The 17,818-nt window shown below is 38.3% G+C and overlaps 1 protein-coding gene across 1 annotated transcript in view; it reads left to right on the top strand.

Annotated features, from left to right (window-relative positions):
• LOC109918161 (multiple PDZ domain protein) overlaps positions 1–17,818 on the top strand; it is a 263,630-nt gene that overhangs the window by 143,473 nt on the left and 102,339 nt on the right. Inside the window, exons 20-23 of the mRNA XM_048620387.1 lie at positions 2,342–2,428; positions 2,769–2,946; positions 5,967–6,077; positions 14,615–14,719. Of these exons, the coding sequence (XP_048476344.1) occupies positions 2,342–2,428; positions 2,769–2,946; positions 5,967–6,077; positions 14,615–14,719 (481 nt within the window). The remainder of the gene's footprint in view (positions 1–2,341; positions 2,429–2,768; positions 2,947–5,966; positions 6,078–14,614; positions 14,720–17,818) is intronic.

Below are 17,818 nucleotides of genomic sequence, written 5' to 3'. Positions count from 1 at the left end.
GTTCAGTTGAATTCAGTTTCTGATCAGTAGTATTCCCTTTGTATTTGTTGATAAGAATTCAGTAATGTCAATGTGATTGAGTGATAGGAGAAGATGGTTAGGTTTTCTCTTGTTGCAGATGGTCATTACCTGGTGCTTGTACAGTCCACATTTTCACTTGCCATGTGTCAGCCCAAACTGGAATCTTGACTAGATTTAGCTGCACATGTAAACACTGCTCGAGTATCTGCAGACTCGCAAATGGTATTGAACATTGAATTATCTACAAACATTCTCACTTCTGACTTTATAGTAGAGCGAAGATTTTTGAAGAATCAGCTGAAGGTAATTATAGCAAGAGCACTACTTTGGGGAACTAAGGCACTTATGATGCCATGGTAGTGTCCCACCTATGAGCCAGAAGTCCACATTCGTGCCCCACTTGCTCCAGAGTTGTGTAATAGCATCTCTGAATAGATTGATTAGAAAATAAATATCTTGAAGATTCCTGCAATAATTTCTGAGGTTGAGATAATTGTCCTTTAGGTTTTCCCTGATTGCACAGTCATCAAGCTTTCCTAGGCTCCTTGATTTCCGTACTTAGTCAAATACTGCCTTGATGTCAGAAAAGAATAATTCTCACCTCTTGTCGAGAATTCAGCCCTTGTATCCATGCTGGGATCAAAGCTGTCATAAGTTCAGGAGCTGAGTGGCCTTGGCAAAACTCAAACTGAACATCAGTGAACAAGTTGCTGTTTAAGTGCTGCTTGACATCCTCTATCACTTTGATCAAGAAAAAGCGGATGGTGCTGGATTGGATTTGTCCTGCTTCATTAATGTACAGGACATAACTTATCAGTTTTCTAAATTGTTGAATAAATATCAGTATTGTAAGTGTACTGAAACAGATTGGTTTGGCACAGGGCTACTTTTGGAGAATAAATCTTCAGTACTGTAGCTGGCATATTGTGTTTATGCACCTCAACTTGGGGTACATTTTTATGTACCCTTTCCTGGTTTTAATCAAGCAAACTTCATAAAATATTTCATTAAAATATAACCAGTAAATAATCTACAAACTAATTTAGCTGCTATAATCAGTTGTGCATATTGTGACCTCTGTTTCTAAATCAGTTTGAGTTCTGCATTGCTATCATTGCTGTTCTATGTTAGTTATGGTCAGAAAATGTGTAATGTTTTGATGGGGTCATTTAATCTGGAACTTTTCACATCAGGAAGTAAAGCTGGCTGGCACAATGGCTCATTGTGAGGCAGCAATGCTAAACAATGCCAGGGACTTGGGTTTAATTCCGCCCTCATGCAACTGTCTGTCTGTCTGTGTGGAGTTTGCACAACCTCCCCATGCCAGCATGGGTTTCCTCTGGATGTTTCGATTTCCTTTCAAAGTCTGAAAATATGCAGGTGGATTGGCGATGCTAAATTGCCCACAGTATTCGGGGATCTAAAAGTAGGTGAATTAGCCATGAGAAATGCAGTGTTACTACAGGGTTAAGGTAGGGTGTGTGGGACTGGGTGGGATGTTCTTGAGGGAGTCGGTGTGGACTCGGTAGGTTGAATGGCCTGCTTCCACACTAGGGATTCTTCGTTCTTGTCTAATCACTCTGTTGTGCATTGTACTGTTTATTGTGTAGTCTCATAGCTCATGGCATCCTAGTACCTGCTTGGACATTACAATGTTTATCAATGTGTGAGGTTTAAAGTATCGTGCTGCAGGACCAAAAATCTGATCTATTTTAATTGTATAAATTGAAAATTCCATGAACTAGTTGATGCAAAATCTACAAAAGCCTAGAGTTCTCTGCAACTCTGGTGTTAAACTATTTTCAATCTTTCAAATGTGCAAACAAATTCATATGTGAGCAGTTGCTAATTTGACCTGAGGAAAGATTTATTTTGTTGTATTTATTATTTTTTGAATTGTGGCAAAAGTTGTGCTGTTCAGTTTCATATAATGTAACTGTCACTTTTAGTTAGATTTTCCACTTGTGCTGTGCGCAAAGATATCTGGAGATTGAGTCAACATGTTTGCACAATGAAAAATCAAATTATGACCTTAGCAGGGTCATTTCACAGCTGTGTAGCCCTGACAAGTGTGGCCGACTGCTTCAAACTAGAACATGTTCCCTTGATGCCTCATATTCTTCTTTAGGTTTGACTTTGGGTAGATGTGAATGTGCTTTTTTTCTCTTTTCAAAAAAAAAGCTAGTTACTATAGTCTCCATTTTTCCATACAGTGCCCATTTCTTTATGCTAAAAATAGCAGTTAAATTATTTACATGGCATTTTGTTACTGATTGTAAAGAGTTAACAGTTTTTTTTCCCCCAAATGATTCTGTTTTAGCACTGAGTTGCCAGAGAGGGAAGAAGGTGAGGGAGAAGAGAGTGACCTGCCAAATTCATCCTACAACAACTGGAGACAAGCTCGGCGGTATGTTAATATTTTGTTCACCAAGCATGGCATAAAAAAGGCAATATAGAAACATTTTGTGTCTGGCTTCTGGCTCAGTGTTATTGGCCAATTTTGGGTTTAATCTATTGTTGTTCAAGTTGCAGCACTGTCCTTGACTTTAATGAAACAAATTGACAGTGCATTTGGTAGCTTTTTCTAGCACTTCTGTTTGCAATTCGTTCAATGCTTGTAACACTTGTAAGTATATTAAAGAAACTATAGAAATTCCAGCAGGTGTTATGCCATTCTTAATTCTCCATAATTCAACATTGTCCATTTCTGAATAAACATAAGGAGATGCATTATTTCATTCTTTTAGAGTGGAGTTATGGCGAGAACCTGCAAAGTCATTGGGAATCAGTATTGTTGGTGGAAGAGGAATGGGGAGCCGACTGAGTACTGGAGAGGTCATGAGAGGAATATTCATCAAACATGTCCTAGAGGACAGTCCAGCTGGAAGAAACAGAACGTTAAAAACTGGGGACAGAATTGTTGAGGTATGCTTTTTACAACTTCAGTGAAATATTAACCCTCTCAAACATGTTTTAACTTCAAAAAAATTCTTTCAAATTAGATTGGCAATTAAAATTTAAAATTTAAGTACAGTTATTAGAAATTGAAAGGGATGCCAGAAAGGAATCGAGATAGTAATATGTAATTCCCATTCCTTTCTTTAAAAAAAAAAGTGGAAGATAAATTTCAAGTAGAAATCACAAGTTTGCAATGATGTGCAGCCTTTGAGATAACTCTAAAATATTCCAAAATCAAAAAAGTAATAGATCACAACTGTAAATTTCTGATTGCTTTGCATGAGGATGATAATCAAGTACAATGAAAAATGGCTTTCCAATGTAGATTTTTCATTTGCAATCAGTTAAGTGGTTCGAATCACACTCCGATCTGGTTCTAGACACTGGACTTGTTTAAGGAATGTGAAATGAAGGAGGCAGTAGACTGGTGTTTCAGGGCAAAAGAATTTCTGTTTTTTATTTAAAATACAAAATGGTAAGTATAACACAAGAAATATAGATAAATGCAATAAACCAAGAAATTGACACAATCAACTATACAGAGGACCGTAATACTATTAAACATACTATTTGCTGGATAAGACACGTTAGAACCTAAAACAACAACAGTTTTAATTACAGAATCTTTAATCAGGCTTCTTGCCCCTGGGGGTCCCAGCGCAATGTCACTACCTGCCTTCCCCTCCCCACTAACTAGAATGGAACTTTGGGGTCTCAGGAGTTTTAGCTCATGACTGAAGAAAACGCGGTTTTTGAAATATGTCTGGCTGTTCACACTTGCCAAACCCGGACCCTGAATGAAGACTTCATGCTGAGTAGGTTTTTCAGTTTGGGTCAAGTCTGTAGATGCAGTAAGGTGCGTATCAGGTAAGTACGTGGCTTTTGTTTTTAAACTTTCTGCTGGTTTCATGGACCTGGTTTTCACGTCAGGATGTGTCTGAGACCTTGTGAAGTCAGTCAAGTCGGTTGGTTTGCAGAGTTTGTAGGTTCTTGGATGTTGGTTGTGTTCAGTTGCCGTTGGTTCTCCTGGCTTGTGTCTGGTAGCTCTTGCTTGGGAGCTCTCAATGTATTTGGAATTGTTCACTTGGGTGAGATTGGGGCCTGCAGTTATACTGATTGTGGGCCCCTTATCTTTGTGCCAAACCTGTGTTGTCCTCTGTGTTTTTGGTCTTTCCTTCTGAAGTCAGTTGGTTTCCCGATTGTTAAGAGTATGTGTGAATGGATTTTGAGTGAAGTTGAATGTCTGGTGTCTCTAAGCCCCATACTGTCTGTGCTGGGTAGCCCGAGGTGTCAAAGCTGTCTCGGGCTAGAGTCTGTTGGTTTTGGTTGTTTGTCCTTTTAGGGAAGAGGTGTAAATTGGACTTCCAGGCTGGGCAATAGTCCCAGACAGAAATCCTTATTCTGCTGGTTCTGTTGTGTTTGCTACAGCATCAGTCCAGGGTTTTGCCCATTGTTTTAGATGATGAGGATTTTTGCATGATCCTGTACCAGCAAGATGCGAGTTGAATCTAGATAGTATTTTATGCCGCCTTGAATTTTATGTATTGGTAAGTTCACTAACGTCTCCCATAGTTTCTTGTCATTGTCTCATCACATACAAAGATTTCTCCCCTAACCATACCCAATCAGATGAAGAAAAAAATCAGAAACGTGCTTCAGAACACCAGTGGTTCTGTTAGCAATAACAGTTCAGCAAACTTTGTTTGAACTGGTACTCTTAATAAACTGCCAAACATTATTTACCTCAAATACTAGAAGTTTACTGTATTATGGTGATCTCTGCAATGTCAGAGTAGTCAGTTCAGGGTACAAGTGAGAAGGCTTCTTTCGGAAAGTTTTATTTAAGGCAAAGTTGCATTATTATTTAAGTTATTTATGCTATAAATAACGTATAACAGTGATGTGTACACCTCCTGTATTATGTTTCTATTACTTCGTGTGTCTTTACAATGATCGTGTTTTGTGTAGTGCGTTTTTACAATGATCCCAGTTGACCTCTTGGTCAACCTGCATAGTCCTGGTCCCGTAGGTGCTGGTTAATAAAAGATTTGCTGTATTTTATTCAACGAATGTGTTTGCATTTGGAGGGCTGTTTTGCCATGTGATCAACAAATTCAGTATGTAATGGGAGAGTGGTTGACAGAATATTAACTGAAGGGTCATGTTGAGTTAAAATGATAGTAAAATTACAAGTTAGTACTCTGTTCCTACATTACAGATGCTTGAGTCCATATAACTTTTATCATTTAAGTTCTTCACTGAGGACCCCAAACCATGCAAGGCATAGGGCTACATTGGTACATTTTACATCCTGCATTCTTACTGGTTCGAACATAGTTGAATTTCTGAATTGCTTTCAGTGTTCTGGATATAATGGTGGTGACCAGTTCTAAAACTGGGTAGATTGCGTAAGAGATTTTTTAAGGCTTGTACAAATATTAACTCTTGTTATGTTTTCACCTTCATGACTTGAAGGGTCCTGTTGCACTGATTTGATTGATTGCAATATTACCTTCCCATAGTACTTAGTTTCACATTCTTTTGCTTTTTTATAATTCATCTCTGACAAATAAGTGTTGAAGGGCGTAGAAGATCAACATAGTTTACTGTTCCTAATTGCTGTCCAGTGACTGTTGGGAAAATATGCATGAGAAAAGAGTGAAGCTAAGCTGCAGCTTCTTTCTTCACTCAAGATTGCTTAACTTGTCTGTCATTTTTAAGCTGCAACTGAGCAGTGACCACTTGAGTAGATGTGCGAGTAGTTACTGTTCCTGTGAAATTTTAGCCTATTGCGAGTTAGTTGCTTGAAAGGAGAATAGTTGGACGGGGCAGAAGCAGTGGCAACTTTGCTCCTATTAACAATTTTTAGGATCTTACCAGTACCTAGTCAATATTTCTCATTGGAATTTGATATATGATATCATGTCATGTCATGACTGTTCTAGTGCAGACTTTTTTCTGAAAACCTACTTTTTATTCCTTTGCAGGTAGATGGGGTTGACTTGCGAGATGCCAGCCATGAAGAGGCAGTTGAAGCTATACGAAAAGCAGGCAATCCTGTAGTGTTTTTAGTCCAGAGTTTAATAAGCAGGCCTCGGGTATGTTAACTGATGAACACACAAATTTTAAAAAATTACTATCAAATGAGTTAAGTTATCTTATTCCTAACATTGATGTATGTAAAAAGCGATTCATTTATTGTGTTGCATTTTAAAACTGTTATCACCCTCTTTGCTCCAAATAGGACAAGACTCCACCTGTTACTATTTGCTAACTATTTACATGCCAGCCATAGATTTTTGGGGTCCCTTATGTTGCCTGCCATTTGTACTCATCTTCCTTCATTCTCATTCTAATTTTCATCTTTACTTTCTCTCTCAGCTAATTGTATTTGAGTTGAGTTTTGTTCAAAGAATTCACCTCCTATGCGTCATACACTTTTTTTGCCAACTTAATCTGCATTTCATTTACATTCCAAGGTGCCCAAGATTTGATTCCTTTACCTTTTCCACTTGTTGGAATATCCAAGCTTTTATCTGATATGAACCAAAGATGATTCATTCCGTTATTGATTTGCTTCTGGCTGGATCCCTCTTAAGTTTGAAATTTGCACTGTTCTGATTTATACAGTCTCATTTCTGATTGATCCGTGCTCTTTTGTATAACAACTCTAACCATGTAATGGTATGATCAATCTTACTCAACTAATTCTCTACAGTCCTACTGGCCCAACTGTTCTTTTCCAGAAAAAGATCCAGCAATGTTTTCTTTCTAGGTGGACCCAAATCAAGGTGTCCTGAGCATATTTCAGTAATTCTGCCTCCGCCTGAATGAAACTATCTTAGCCAGCACCTGCTCCATCGCTGTAACACGCAGCCATTTTGTCCTATGAGAGGGATGGAGGGGGTGAGAGAGGGAGGGGAAGAGGGATGTGAGGGGGACTGCACCAGAGGTGAGGGAGGGGGTTGAGAGAGAGAAACATGAAGGGGGAAGGGGTACAAACCCACTCTCTCATGCATTCCGTGCACTCCTCCCTCTTGGGGGTGGAGCCCACTCCTCTCTTCCCCAACCCCCTCCTACAGCCCTCTCTTTCCCCCCACCCTCCATTCTTGCCCACCTGCCTGTTATTCTCCCCTCTATCTTGTGGAGAGGAAGAAGCTTATTGAATATCGCCATAGCCTCTTTGTGCTGCTCAACTGTATCCAAGTGTCTCTTTCCCCGAAGGATATCCTTCTTTTCACTTGTACAATGTTTAACTAATCAGTATTGCCATGTCACCTCCTTTTCCTCCCATCATCTTCTCTGAGCACTTTTACCTACCCAGTTCTTTCTACTCTTGAGACCCATGTCCTTTATTGCTACTGCACTGTATTCTCAGGTGGCAATTTGTTTGTGGCTAACCAACCTTATCACATTTTGATGTGTTTACGTGTATGCATTGGAGTCCTGTCTTTGTGTTAATCTGTTCCTATTTACTATGTTACTATTTCCTACTTCAGTAGTGTCTAATAAATTAATTTTATGCAACATTTTCATTTCTAAAACTTGTATATGCTGGTGCCCATTCCCCTGTCAGTTAAGTTTAAATGCTCCCTAGTAATACTAATGATGGTAAGTTATGATTTGTCTGGTTAGCATGCAAAATAATACTTTTCACTGCATCTCAGGACATGTGGCAATAATAAAGCAATTGAAATCAAAATTAGGATCAAATTACGAGTATATTGGTCCTGAGATAGTAGGAACTGCAGATGCTGGAGAATCTGAGATAACCAGGTTTAGAGCTGGATGAACACAGCAGGCCAAGCAGCATCAGAGGAGCAGGAAAGCTGACGTTTTGGGCCTCGACACTTCTTCAGACCTTTCTGAAGAAGGGTCTAGGCCCAAATCGTCAGCTTTCCTGCTGCTCTGATGCTGCTTGGCCTATATTGGTCCTGTCTTGTTTTGAATAGATGACTCCTGCCCCAGAAATAATGCTTAAAGAATCTGAAGCCATCCCTTCTCCCATTTAAGCCATTTATTGATCCTCCCGATTGTCCTATTGCTATTTTCTATATAGTACTCACCATTTTCATGTGGCACTGAGGGTCTTCCAGGGCCTATTACTCTTGAGATTTCACTTAACTTCCTCCCAAACTTCTGGGTCTTGTTCCATTGAAAATGAGTGATTTGAATACTTGTTTTTTTTATACCATTTAAGCTAATGGTTTTTAATTTGTAGCTTTGTATTAGCATAAATTTTAGTGGTGATATTGCATGAAATATTGCATAGTTGGTTTTGACAATACAGAAATCTACTTTTGTGTCGCAAAAGCTTTTTACAGAACTTAAGTTGCGATTATTAGCACTCACTGCCTTATAATTTAAGACACGCACTTGCAAATATCTGAACAAAAATGCGAGGAGATCATGGATTGTGCCTGTCAGCTATGTAATATTTGTCACTTACAACTTACTTTGAAAATTAAGTGTGTGTATAAGTTGCCAAACAAGTAATCAATGACCTGTATTAAGGTTGTTTTCATTCACTTTTGAACAGTTGTAGTCCGATTACAATTGAACGTAGTACACTACTGTGTTAAGGGTTTATCTGAAATACAACGGTGGTAAAATAAAGTGTTGATACAGTTGGTTCTGCTTTAACACGATAGTTGTGTTCCTGTGCACCATCGTGTTATAGAAAATCATGCTATATAAATAATGGGGCCTCTGGGAAAAGTCGGTTTGGGGCAGACCACCAAAAAAGTCACTCAAAATCGCTCAAAAGCCTAACACAAGGAGATTTGCGTACAGTTTGAATAAATGTTTAATTCCTATCTAATAAAAGTAAATTTAACACCTACCTTTGGGGAAAAAAAATTGTCAAGATGACTTGATAGGGGAGGTGGTTTTGAGGTTGCTCTGTTGTTAATGCAGAGGCTGAGGCTGGTCATCGTCATCTTCTTCAACATCATTATCACCACCTTCAGATGCAGTTGTGGTTGCAGGGTTAGGATGAAAAATAGTTTAATCCAGAAGTGGATGGTTGTGGTTCATTGTCTTCTGAATATTTCATGGAGGTTGGCTTATGACTTGCACAGTCTTTTTGTGTTTCTTGGGACTCGAGCAGCTCTTCAACATCGTCGCTCTCCACTTCTTCAAATCCAACTTGCTTTGCCAGCTCAACACAGTGCTCTTTTCCATTCTTGAGAGCTTCTCTGATGGATCAAAGCCAAAATGTTTAAAAAACATCTGGGAGAAGCTTCTGCCAAACTGCATGCAAGCAGCCCTTACTGACATCACCCCAGGCCTCCACAATTAACGTCAATTGCAATCTTAACGTTAAAGCTCTTCCAGAATTGAAGAACACTGTCCTCATCCCCCTCAGTGGCTATAATCAGCATCTTAAATGTGCGCCTTAAATAATAAGCTCTCATAGCTGTTGTTGCACCCTGGTCCATGGGTTGAAGGAGAGTGGTTGTGTTTGGGGGTAGAAACAACACTTTGATGTTTTCATAAAGCTCAACAGTGGTGGGAGGATGGCTTGGCACAATATCCAGGATGAGGAGGATCTTGAACTTCCATTTTTTTTTGTGCAATACTCTTTAAAAATATCTTCCAAAACATCAACAATAAGGTCAGAAAAAATTTGCCATATATACCAATCTCTCTTGTTTGACCTAAAGTAGGTGCCTAGGGTAGACTTAAGGTAACCTTTCAAGGTCAAAAGTCACACAACACCATGTTTATAGTCCCAACAGGTTTATTTGAAAACACTAGCTTTCAAATAAACCTGTTGGACTATAACTTAGTGTCATGTGATTTTGACTTTGTCCAACCCTGTCCAACACCGGCACCTCCACATAATAGTAACCTTTCAAGATGCACTGAGACAATCGCATTATAGCCAGCACAAGCTCACATTTTAGAAATAGCATTCCCCTATTCGTCATTTGCATTATAGCCAATTTGCATTGCCGGAACACACATTATAGCAGAATTGACTGTATAGATACTTATCTTTTGCATATTTATTTTAACAATACAACTGTGAATTGTACGTGAAGTCTCCTTCCTAAAACAATTTAATATTGTTGTCTCCTTTTAGTGTTAACTCTTCATTTTGTTTTCCCCCTTTCTAACTTCATTTATATTTTCCTCTATTTCATCATTTTTTGTTCCCAGCCAGAATCTCAATGTAATCGTTCATCAACATTTGTTCTTAATGGGCAGAAAGGTTCCTCTACTAACCCATTCTCCTTTGATCCATCTCGGGTAAAAGCATCATTTTACATGTGATAGTAAACCCCTTTGAAAGCCATTGGCTCTGTTCTTGTTAGTTAGCAGTCTGTTTTGTTTCATTATTCTGTCTAAACAAGTAATGTATTGTTAACCATTGAAGCTCAAAATTACTCAAAAAAAACATTTTTTCTGGGACTTTCAAAAAGCATCATTTTTGTGGCGTACATTATTGCATGTGAATAGTTCATTGTGTTCTGTCAAACTTCACAAATGTTTTGTTATTTATCTCTTGCTTTGTGAAGCTGTTTTCTGTAGTAATGGCTATCAGTTGTGATATTTGGCTAATATTTCAGAGACTTGATACATAAGCAATTGTCTTTCTTCCCATGAGTTTGGATATATTTTTGGGAACAAGTGGTATGAATAGAGTGCATGTAGATTTTATAATAGATATTGATGGAAGTGCAATATTTCAGTCTATATTAGGCTAATATGAACCGAAAGAACTGCGGATGCTGTAAATTGGAACAAAAACAAAGTTGCTAGAAAGCTCAGCAGGTCTGGTAGCATCTGTGAAGGAAAAAACAGAGTTAATGTTTCGGGTCCGGTGACCTTTCCTCCCTTCCTCCGAACCAGTTCTGAGGAAGGGCCACTGGACCTGAAACGTTAACTCTGTCTTTTCCTTCACAGATGCTGCCAGACCTATTAGGCTAATATGAGTGTTCAGTCAGTAATCTGATTATACAGTAAAACATATTTTGGTGTAAAACCTGGAAACTTGTTATAAGAAGGACTGGAGCTGAACCTGGGCAAATAAAAGATGCAAGCCATGAAATACACCTTGAAAGAACCTGCTTTTTCAGTGTTACAAGTATAATTATGCATCCAAAGTTGCATCTACAGCATAGTGTGAGGTGCTGCATCAATGTCATTTTGGATGACGGCATTGAGTGTGCAGAGGTGTGTCTGAAGGAAGAATATTGGAAAGAGAAGTGATGGCCTCGTGGCATCATCGCTGGACTGTAAATTCAGACACTCGGGTAATGTTCTGGAGACCCAAGTTTTCGTCCCACCATGGCAGATAGTGGAAATTGAATTTGATTTTTCAAAAAAAAATAATCTGGAATGAATAGTACCATGAAACCATTGTCGATTGTTTAAAAAAAACCCGTCTGGTTTGCTAATGTCCTTGAGGGTCAGAAACCGCCATCCTACTTGGTCTGGCCTACATGTGACTCCAGACCCACTGCAATGTGGTTGACTCTTAACTGCCCTTTAGGTAATTGGGAATAGGCAATAAATGCTGGCCTCATCTATAAATAAAAAATATAGGCAGTTCACAATACCAACCAGTGTGTAAAGCTTGCTTGGTACTAGTGCATAAATGTTGGGCATTCTGGTTGAATGGTTGGAAGGATTTACATGCCGTGAGGCATGAGCATGAGGCTTGCAGCAGAGCTAAGTGTATGAGGCTGTGATGAAGCCATGTATGTTGGACATGAGTTGTAACTAATAGAGGTTGCTGGTAGGTGAATGAATGGTAATGTATATTAAGCAGTACATGAAGGCTAATGGTGCAGTTGGTGCAACTTGGCACTTGACAGTGGATTCACTGGCCTTTAATCATTCACGTTCGTTCATTGAACTTGGTGCAGCACTTCATCCAGAACCGTGGAATTAAACTCTGATTACCATGGTTATCTCGGTGCCTGTGGATAGATGACAACTCTCCTCCTCTGCACTTCCTGCAACACAGCCTTCAGTGCAATGCCAGAATCTCGGGCCATGGCTTTTGCCGTTGCCTTACTGTATCATGCCTGCATTTTCCTAAACCAAACTGTCTTTTAGAATGACTTGTGGTTTGTGCTGCTGCCAAAATGAACTTCCTCTTTTAAGATGAAGAATAGTTTTTTTAAGTATGGTAGCCTGACTCTGCTGTTACTCAGATGTACAACCACTTACCACTATGTTGACTCCAGACTACTGCAAATATTTAAATAAGTATATGTAGATCTCACTCCCATTTTTGGGGGTTATCAGCCTCTTTGAAAATAAAGATTGAGAGCAAGAAATAGCCATATTATTGCCTACATGTGCTTCGGACCTTTTATCAAAATAATTGTGCATTTCTCTTAAATGATTCTCTCTTGGTTGTTTTCAGAGCATGGATCTCTTTGCATTTAGCTGATACTTGCACACTGATCTTGTTTCCTATATACCAAATATAGCATGTTACATTCTACATGTAGTTTGATTGTAATAATCCATATTTTGTGAAGAAATCTGCCTAGAAACAGTATTGCATACATTGCATGTAGTCAGGTTAACATACTGAAATTTTGTTTAGAGCAGAATTTAAGTTTAAAGAATAAATTGTGAAATAAAAATTTTTGTTGACAATGCAAAAGTCTTTTATAAAAAAAAATAACTTGTAAGGCAATAAGTGTTAAAAAGTCTAATTTCAAAACCACTTGCATTTACAGGAACTCTATTTGGTTAATGGGACAGAATCCTGTGCTTTGACATTAGTGAGCTTAGAGGCAGGAATGACATGTAATTTGGTTTGGTGGTCTGTATCTGCTAGAATTAACTTATGAGTAGGAAGGCCCATCATTGGCCTTTTTGTTCCACCACCAATTGAGGCCTTTAAGTAATCAAATAAGGTCCTCATTTCAAAGCTGCTGATCATAACACAATGATGAAAGCCCTGTTGCCATGCAGAGTATGGGATCTAAAGCCAGTTTGTTAGGTCCAGAAGATCCCAGCTGGGAATAATGCTTGCCCTTGCCTCCAATCCCTAGTCTGCAGCCTAGGACTTCAGGAGTGGCTTTCTGATGCTTCCTCAGTGGCGCTGCTGAGCATGAGAGATAGCAGCCTCTGATTGACGGGCAACTCTGGTTAGGCTGGACTTGAGGCCCCAAGGGTTTTGATTCCAGCTAAAGGCCTGCTGATGCTCTAGATCAGTTGATTGGCAGTACTCCAGAAAAGGGGCAATGAAGGTGTCTCTCTCTTGACTCTCCTGCTGGCTGAAGAGACTTTCATAAAGTAAGCAAATCTCAATGAAAAAACCTGCATTAGAAATATCAATGCAATTTATCTCCTAAATAAAATCATAACTCAGGATATGTTGATGTTTCAGCAATTCTGTATAGTATGAACACAATTTGAGATTTACAGCACACATTTGTGACAGCAATTACACTCATTTTTGAGCAATTGGATTCAGAGTTCATAAAATCATACAGTACTGAAGATGCCCTTCGGCCCATCAAGTTTGTACTGACAAGTGAGAAACTCCTGACCTTCAACCTAGTCCCATTGACCAGCACTGGGCCCATAGCCTTGAATGTTATGATGTGCCAAATGCTCATCCAGGTACTTTTGAAAGAATGTGAGGTAATTTTGCCTCTACCATTTCCCAGGCAGCACATTCCAGACCATCATTACCCTTTTAGGTAAAAAAGTTTTCACCCCCCCCCCCCCCAAAGCTGCCCCTCCCCTTGAACCTGTGACTCTTGTGACTGACCTTTTCATATAAAAGGAACAGCTGCTCCTTATCCACTCTATTCATGCCTCTCCTAATCGTGTACAACTCAACCAGATTGCCCCTCAGTCTTCCCTGCTCTAACAAGAACAGCCCAAGCATATCCAACTTTTCCTCAGATTTAAAATTTCCATCCAAGGCAGCATCCAGATGAATCTGCTCTGCATCCCTCCAGTGCAGTCACATCCATGCTGAAATGTGGCAACCAGAACTGCTGTCAGTACTCTGGCTGTGGTCTCACCAGAGTTCTATACAACACCAACATGACTTCCCTGCTTGTGTAATCTGACTTTTTTACCACCATACTAACTTGCCCTTCCACCTTCAGAGATCCATAGACAAATATTCCAAGGTCACTTTGTTCCGTGAAGTTTCCAAGTATGATGTGGTTCATTGAATACTTTATTGTGAAATTATTCCTTCCAGAGTATATCCCCTCACTCTTTTCAGGGTTGAATTCCATCTGCCACTTATCTGTCCATTTGACCATTCCATTTATATCTTCTTGTAACCTAATAATTCAGAAGCAAGTGTTTGTTGCAGATGTGGATTAAAAAAGAGATTTGTTTTTGAAATGAATCAATTTAAAGATGAGCTGAAAAATTGATATTGTCTGTTAGCTTAGCGATTCTATGTGCCTAGTAGGAAACTGTACAAAACGTGGGTCATATCAGCCTTATAAGATCATCGCCCTGATTCTCTGATCCAGTTCTTTGAATGCAGTATCCTTTTAGGCTGTCCAGGATTGCTGAATTTACCCCAGTTCCAATTGGAAAATTCTTAATTGAAGCTTCTGATGTTAGGGTTTATCAATTTTTGTGAACTTGTTTTTTGTTTCAGATTATGACTTTGCTTTTGTCTTGGTTTCAGAAACAACCTTTGTCTTTCCTGCAATCTAACCCCTTGCCTGAATCGAGCAGTGGCAGCAACAGTACTAACCTATTTGCTGACTCTTTTCAGACCCACAATAGCCAGGTTGGATGATGCTTGTGTGTTTTTTTTTGTCTTAAGAATCTTTTTCTTTTGGAAATATGCTTTGTTTAATTGTACTTCTCAATTTTTAATTATAATTTTTAAAGATTACGTTAACTGAATATTTTAATATATTACCATTAAGAAAGATAAATTATCATTAAAACTGTTCTGCCTGAACCATGCAATGCTAATTTATAAGCGAAATGTCTTCTTTTTTGGCATATTCCAATCAACTTAATATTTTAAAAAGTTATAGTTTACAACCAACTTTAAGCTTATTCTGATGGAGAGCCTGGTTGATTCTGGATTAGAACCTCACCCATTCATTGTTAGGGCCTCTTATCACTCCAAGCTGATGGATTGGAATATGTAGTAGCTATGAAGATGCTGTATTAAATGAGTCCATTTCTAGGGGAATAAGTTCATGACTGTAAATGATGATTAATTTCTAACTGAATCAATGATTATACTTGGATGCATTTTTCTTTCCTCATTTTTTATCAAAATGTAGTTCTAAGTTAAGGTCTTCGGTTCAATCTAATTGTATTGGAAATTAGTGAATGGAAGAATACGTGCAGAGGGGCCTAAAAAAAATGGAATATTATAGAAAATCAATTAGTGCAGTATGTGGCATTTATTACTGAGTTTAGCAGAGCTTGCATGACGTGTAGGTGTAAAGGTACTTGCTGTTAGCCTAAATCATTGAATCAAATTGCATGATGGTGCCATTAAGAAAAAAACTAGGAAGTTTCCTTTTCAAAATAGAAAAAGTGTTAAGAAATCTTCTATTTGGACTCAAAGAGCCAGATAATGCAGACCGTGATGAACTGTTTCACTTGTCCAGTAGAGTTGAAACCAGTGCGCAGAATAATTGAATGAATTCAACACTAAACTGAAAAACATTGTTTTGGTGAGTTAATCCATTGGACAGAAACCCAAAGAGGATCGTGTTGATTCATTCAGAGGAAAATTACAGTAATTCTGAAAGAAATCTATCTATTTTGGGAATCGTTTTATGTAAAATTTGAGGTGTAGCAAATAGCTAGCTTGAGAAGAACAGCTTGTGTCGGATATGTGACTTCCAAGGTCTGGGACATTGTGATGTACCTTGCCCCGTGCATAGATCAGTTGTAAACTAATTAATAGAGATTGATTGCTATCATCAGTCAGCAGTGCTGTTAATTGTATCAGGTAACTAACATGATGTAAGAATTTCTCTTGTATTTCTCTCTTCATCACTCCTTTCTTCTTACCCTGCTCCCTTCAAGCACTGTTATAAAGATGATACTTTTGTTGCATGAATCATTTAAAATGGTGAAGCTGGAAGATTTTTTTTGTTTCCTCATTGAGGAAAAACTAGTCAATCCTGTTTACCGAGAATACATGGCATTTTGCAGATGGAGTTCCAAATTTCCGTACCATTAGCTTGAATAAAATGCTTTTTTATTTCACTCTTTAACTGGTCTAGCAGTAATTTTAATGCTATTGTTCTAGATATCCTTGCAAGAGGAAGTAGTTCCTGTTCATTGACCCCCATCAAAACCCTTGATCATTTTCAGCCCTTTAATTATATTACCCCACAATCTTCTAAACTTTTGAGCGCGTAACCAATATTTATGTAATCCCCTTCTTCATAAATGAACTGCTTATAACTTGGTAGTATTCTGGTAAATCATGTTGACACATTCAGATCAATATTGACATTTTTTAAGTTGATACCTACACTAAACATAGTCCAGATGACAAAGGTTCTGTACAACTGAACATTTAGTCACTTTTGAATTCCAATCCCTTGAGATAAAGCCCAATATTCCGTTGACATCTTCATGAGTGCACTAGCTTTCATTTTAGTATGTGGACTCTTGTAACCTCTTGCTTCTTCGAACCTCCTGGAAAAATATTTCCTTTTCTCAAATCTACATTTTAGCTTACGTTTGACTTGTGCTTTGGCATATTGAAGTCAATTTATTATGGCTTTTATAATTTAAGCTACTTTTGTCCTTGTACAATTTATTTCCATCTACAAAACTTATTATCCTTCTTAATTTGTCATCTGTAAATTTGGATATCTAACGGTATTCTTTCTTCTAATTTGTTGATGTAAAAGGTGAAAAGTTGAGTCTTCAATCCAGATCCTTAGCAGATACCTCATCACACCCCACAAAGCAGAGACTATCCATTCATTCTCAGTTTGCCAGTTCCAAATCCATTACTGATCCATGTCAAATGATTCTTCTGTAATTCTTTCATTCTAGTCTGCTGAGTTGAGGTTGTGTTTCCTCATGAGGAAGGGAAACCAATCAGTCATTAAGTATTACAATTTGGCTTAAGTTTTGAGCATACTGTAGGAACTGATTACTTTTATCTCCCCTTTTAGCATGGGGTGGGAATCTAAAGAAGGAGATGAAAACAAAAGAGGAGGAAGGATAAAAACAGCACCAACACTAGGCTAATTTTCATATTGAAGTACATCTTTTCAAAATCCAAATTTAATCTTTTGGAGGAATTCTTAAAGTGAGTGTTTTCCTCATGATAAAAGTTCTTGATGTTTTAGAATTGCAAGCTTGGCTGGCCAGTCGGTTTAAGCTTTAAAATCATAGATTTTCTTAAAGAAAAAATCACTTGTTAGTTTCTCCTCTCCTTGCTTCAGACATTGACTCAAAATGAGTTACAAAAATTTACCTGGGTGTCACTGTTGCCCTTCTTTGAAACTGGTCCATATGGTTATTCTGTTTCAGTAAACCTATATATGCAGTCTGTTTTTTAAAAAAAAAAAAAAAAAATTGGCCAGTTATGAAAGTTTCTTCCCTTCATGTGGACCAACTGCCAGGGTGCTATACAGTGGTCAACTACATGAACCTTGGCCAATTTTTCTTTTTCCATTACCTTGACATTGAGGTAAATCAGAATGCTTTCGTTGATATTCTTTAACATAACCCAGATTGCGATTGGAACTCTCTTGGCCCATAGGCCCATGGAAACATTTTTTCTTAATTATCCGTGATCCTCAGAATGCTAATTAGCTGCTCACAATATAACATCCATACAATGCCATCAAAAGTTCTATTCTCTGTGGCAGAGATTAAAGTGAGTGTTTCT

Source organism: Rhincodon typus, chromosome 3, assembly GCF_021869965.1.
Source record: "Rhincodon typus isolate 14 chromosome 3, sRhiTyp1.1, whole genome shotgun sequence".
NCBI classification, from domain to species: Eukaryota; Metazoa; Chordata; class Chondrichthyes; order Orectolobiformes; family Rhincodontidae; genus Rhincodon; species Rhincodon typus.
Note: the sequence above shows the minus strand (reverse complement) of the source record. Positions and strands in the feature narration are given on the sequence as shown.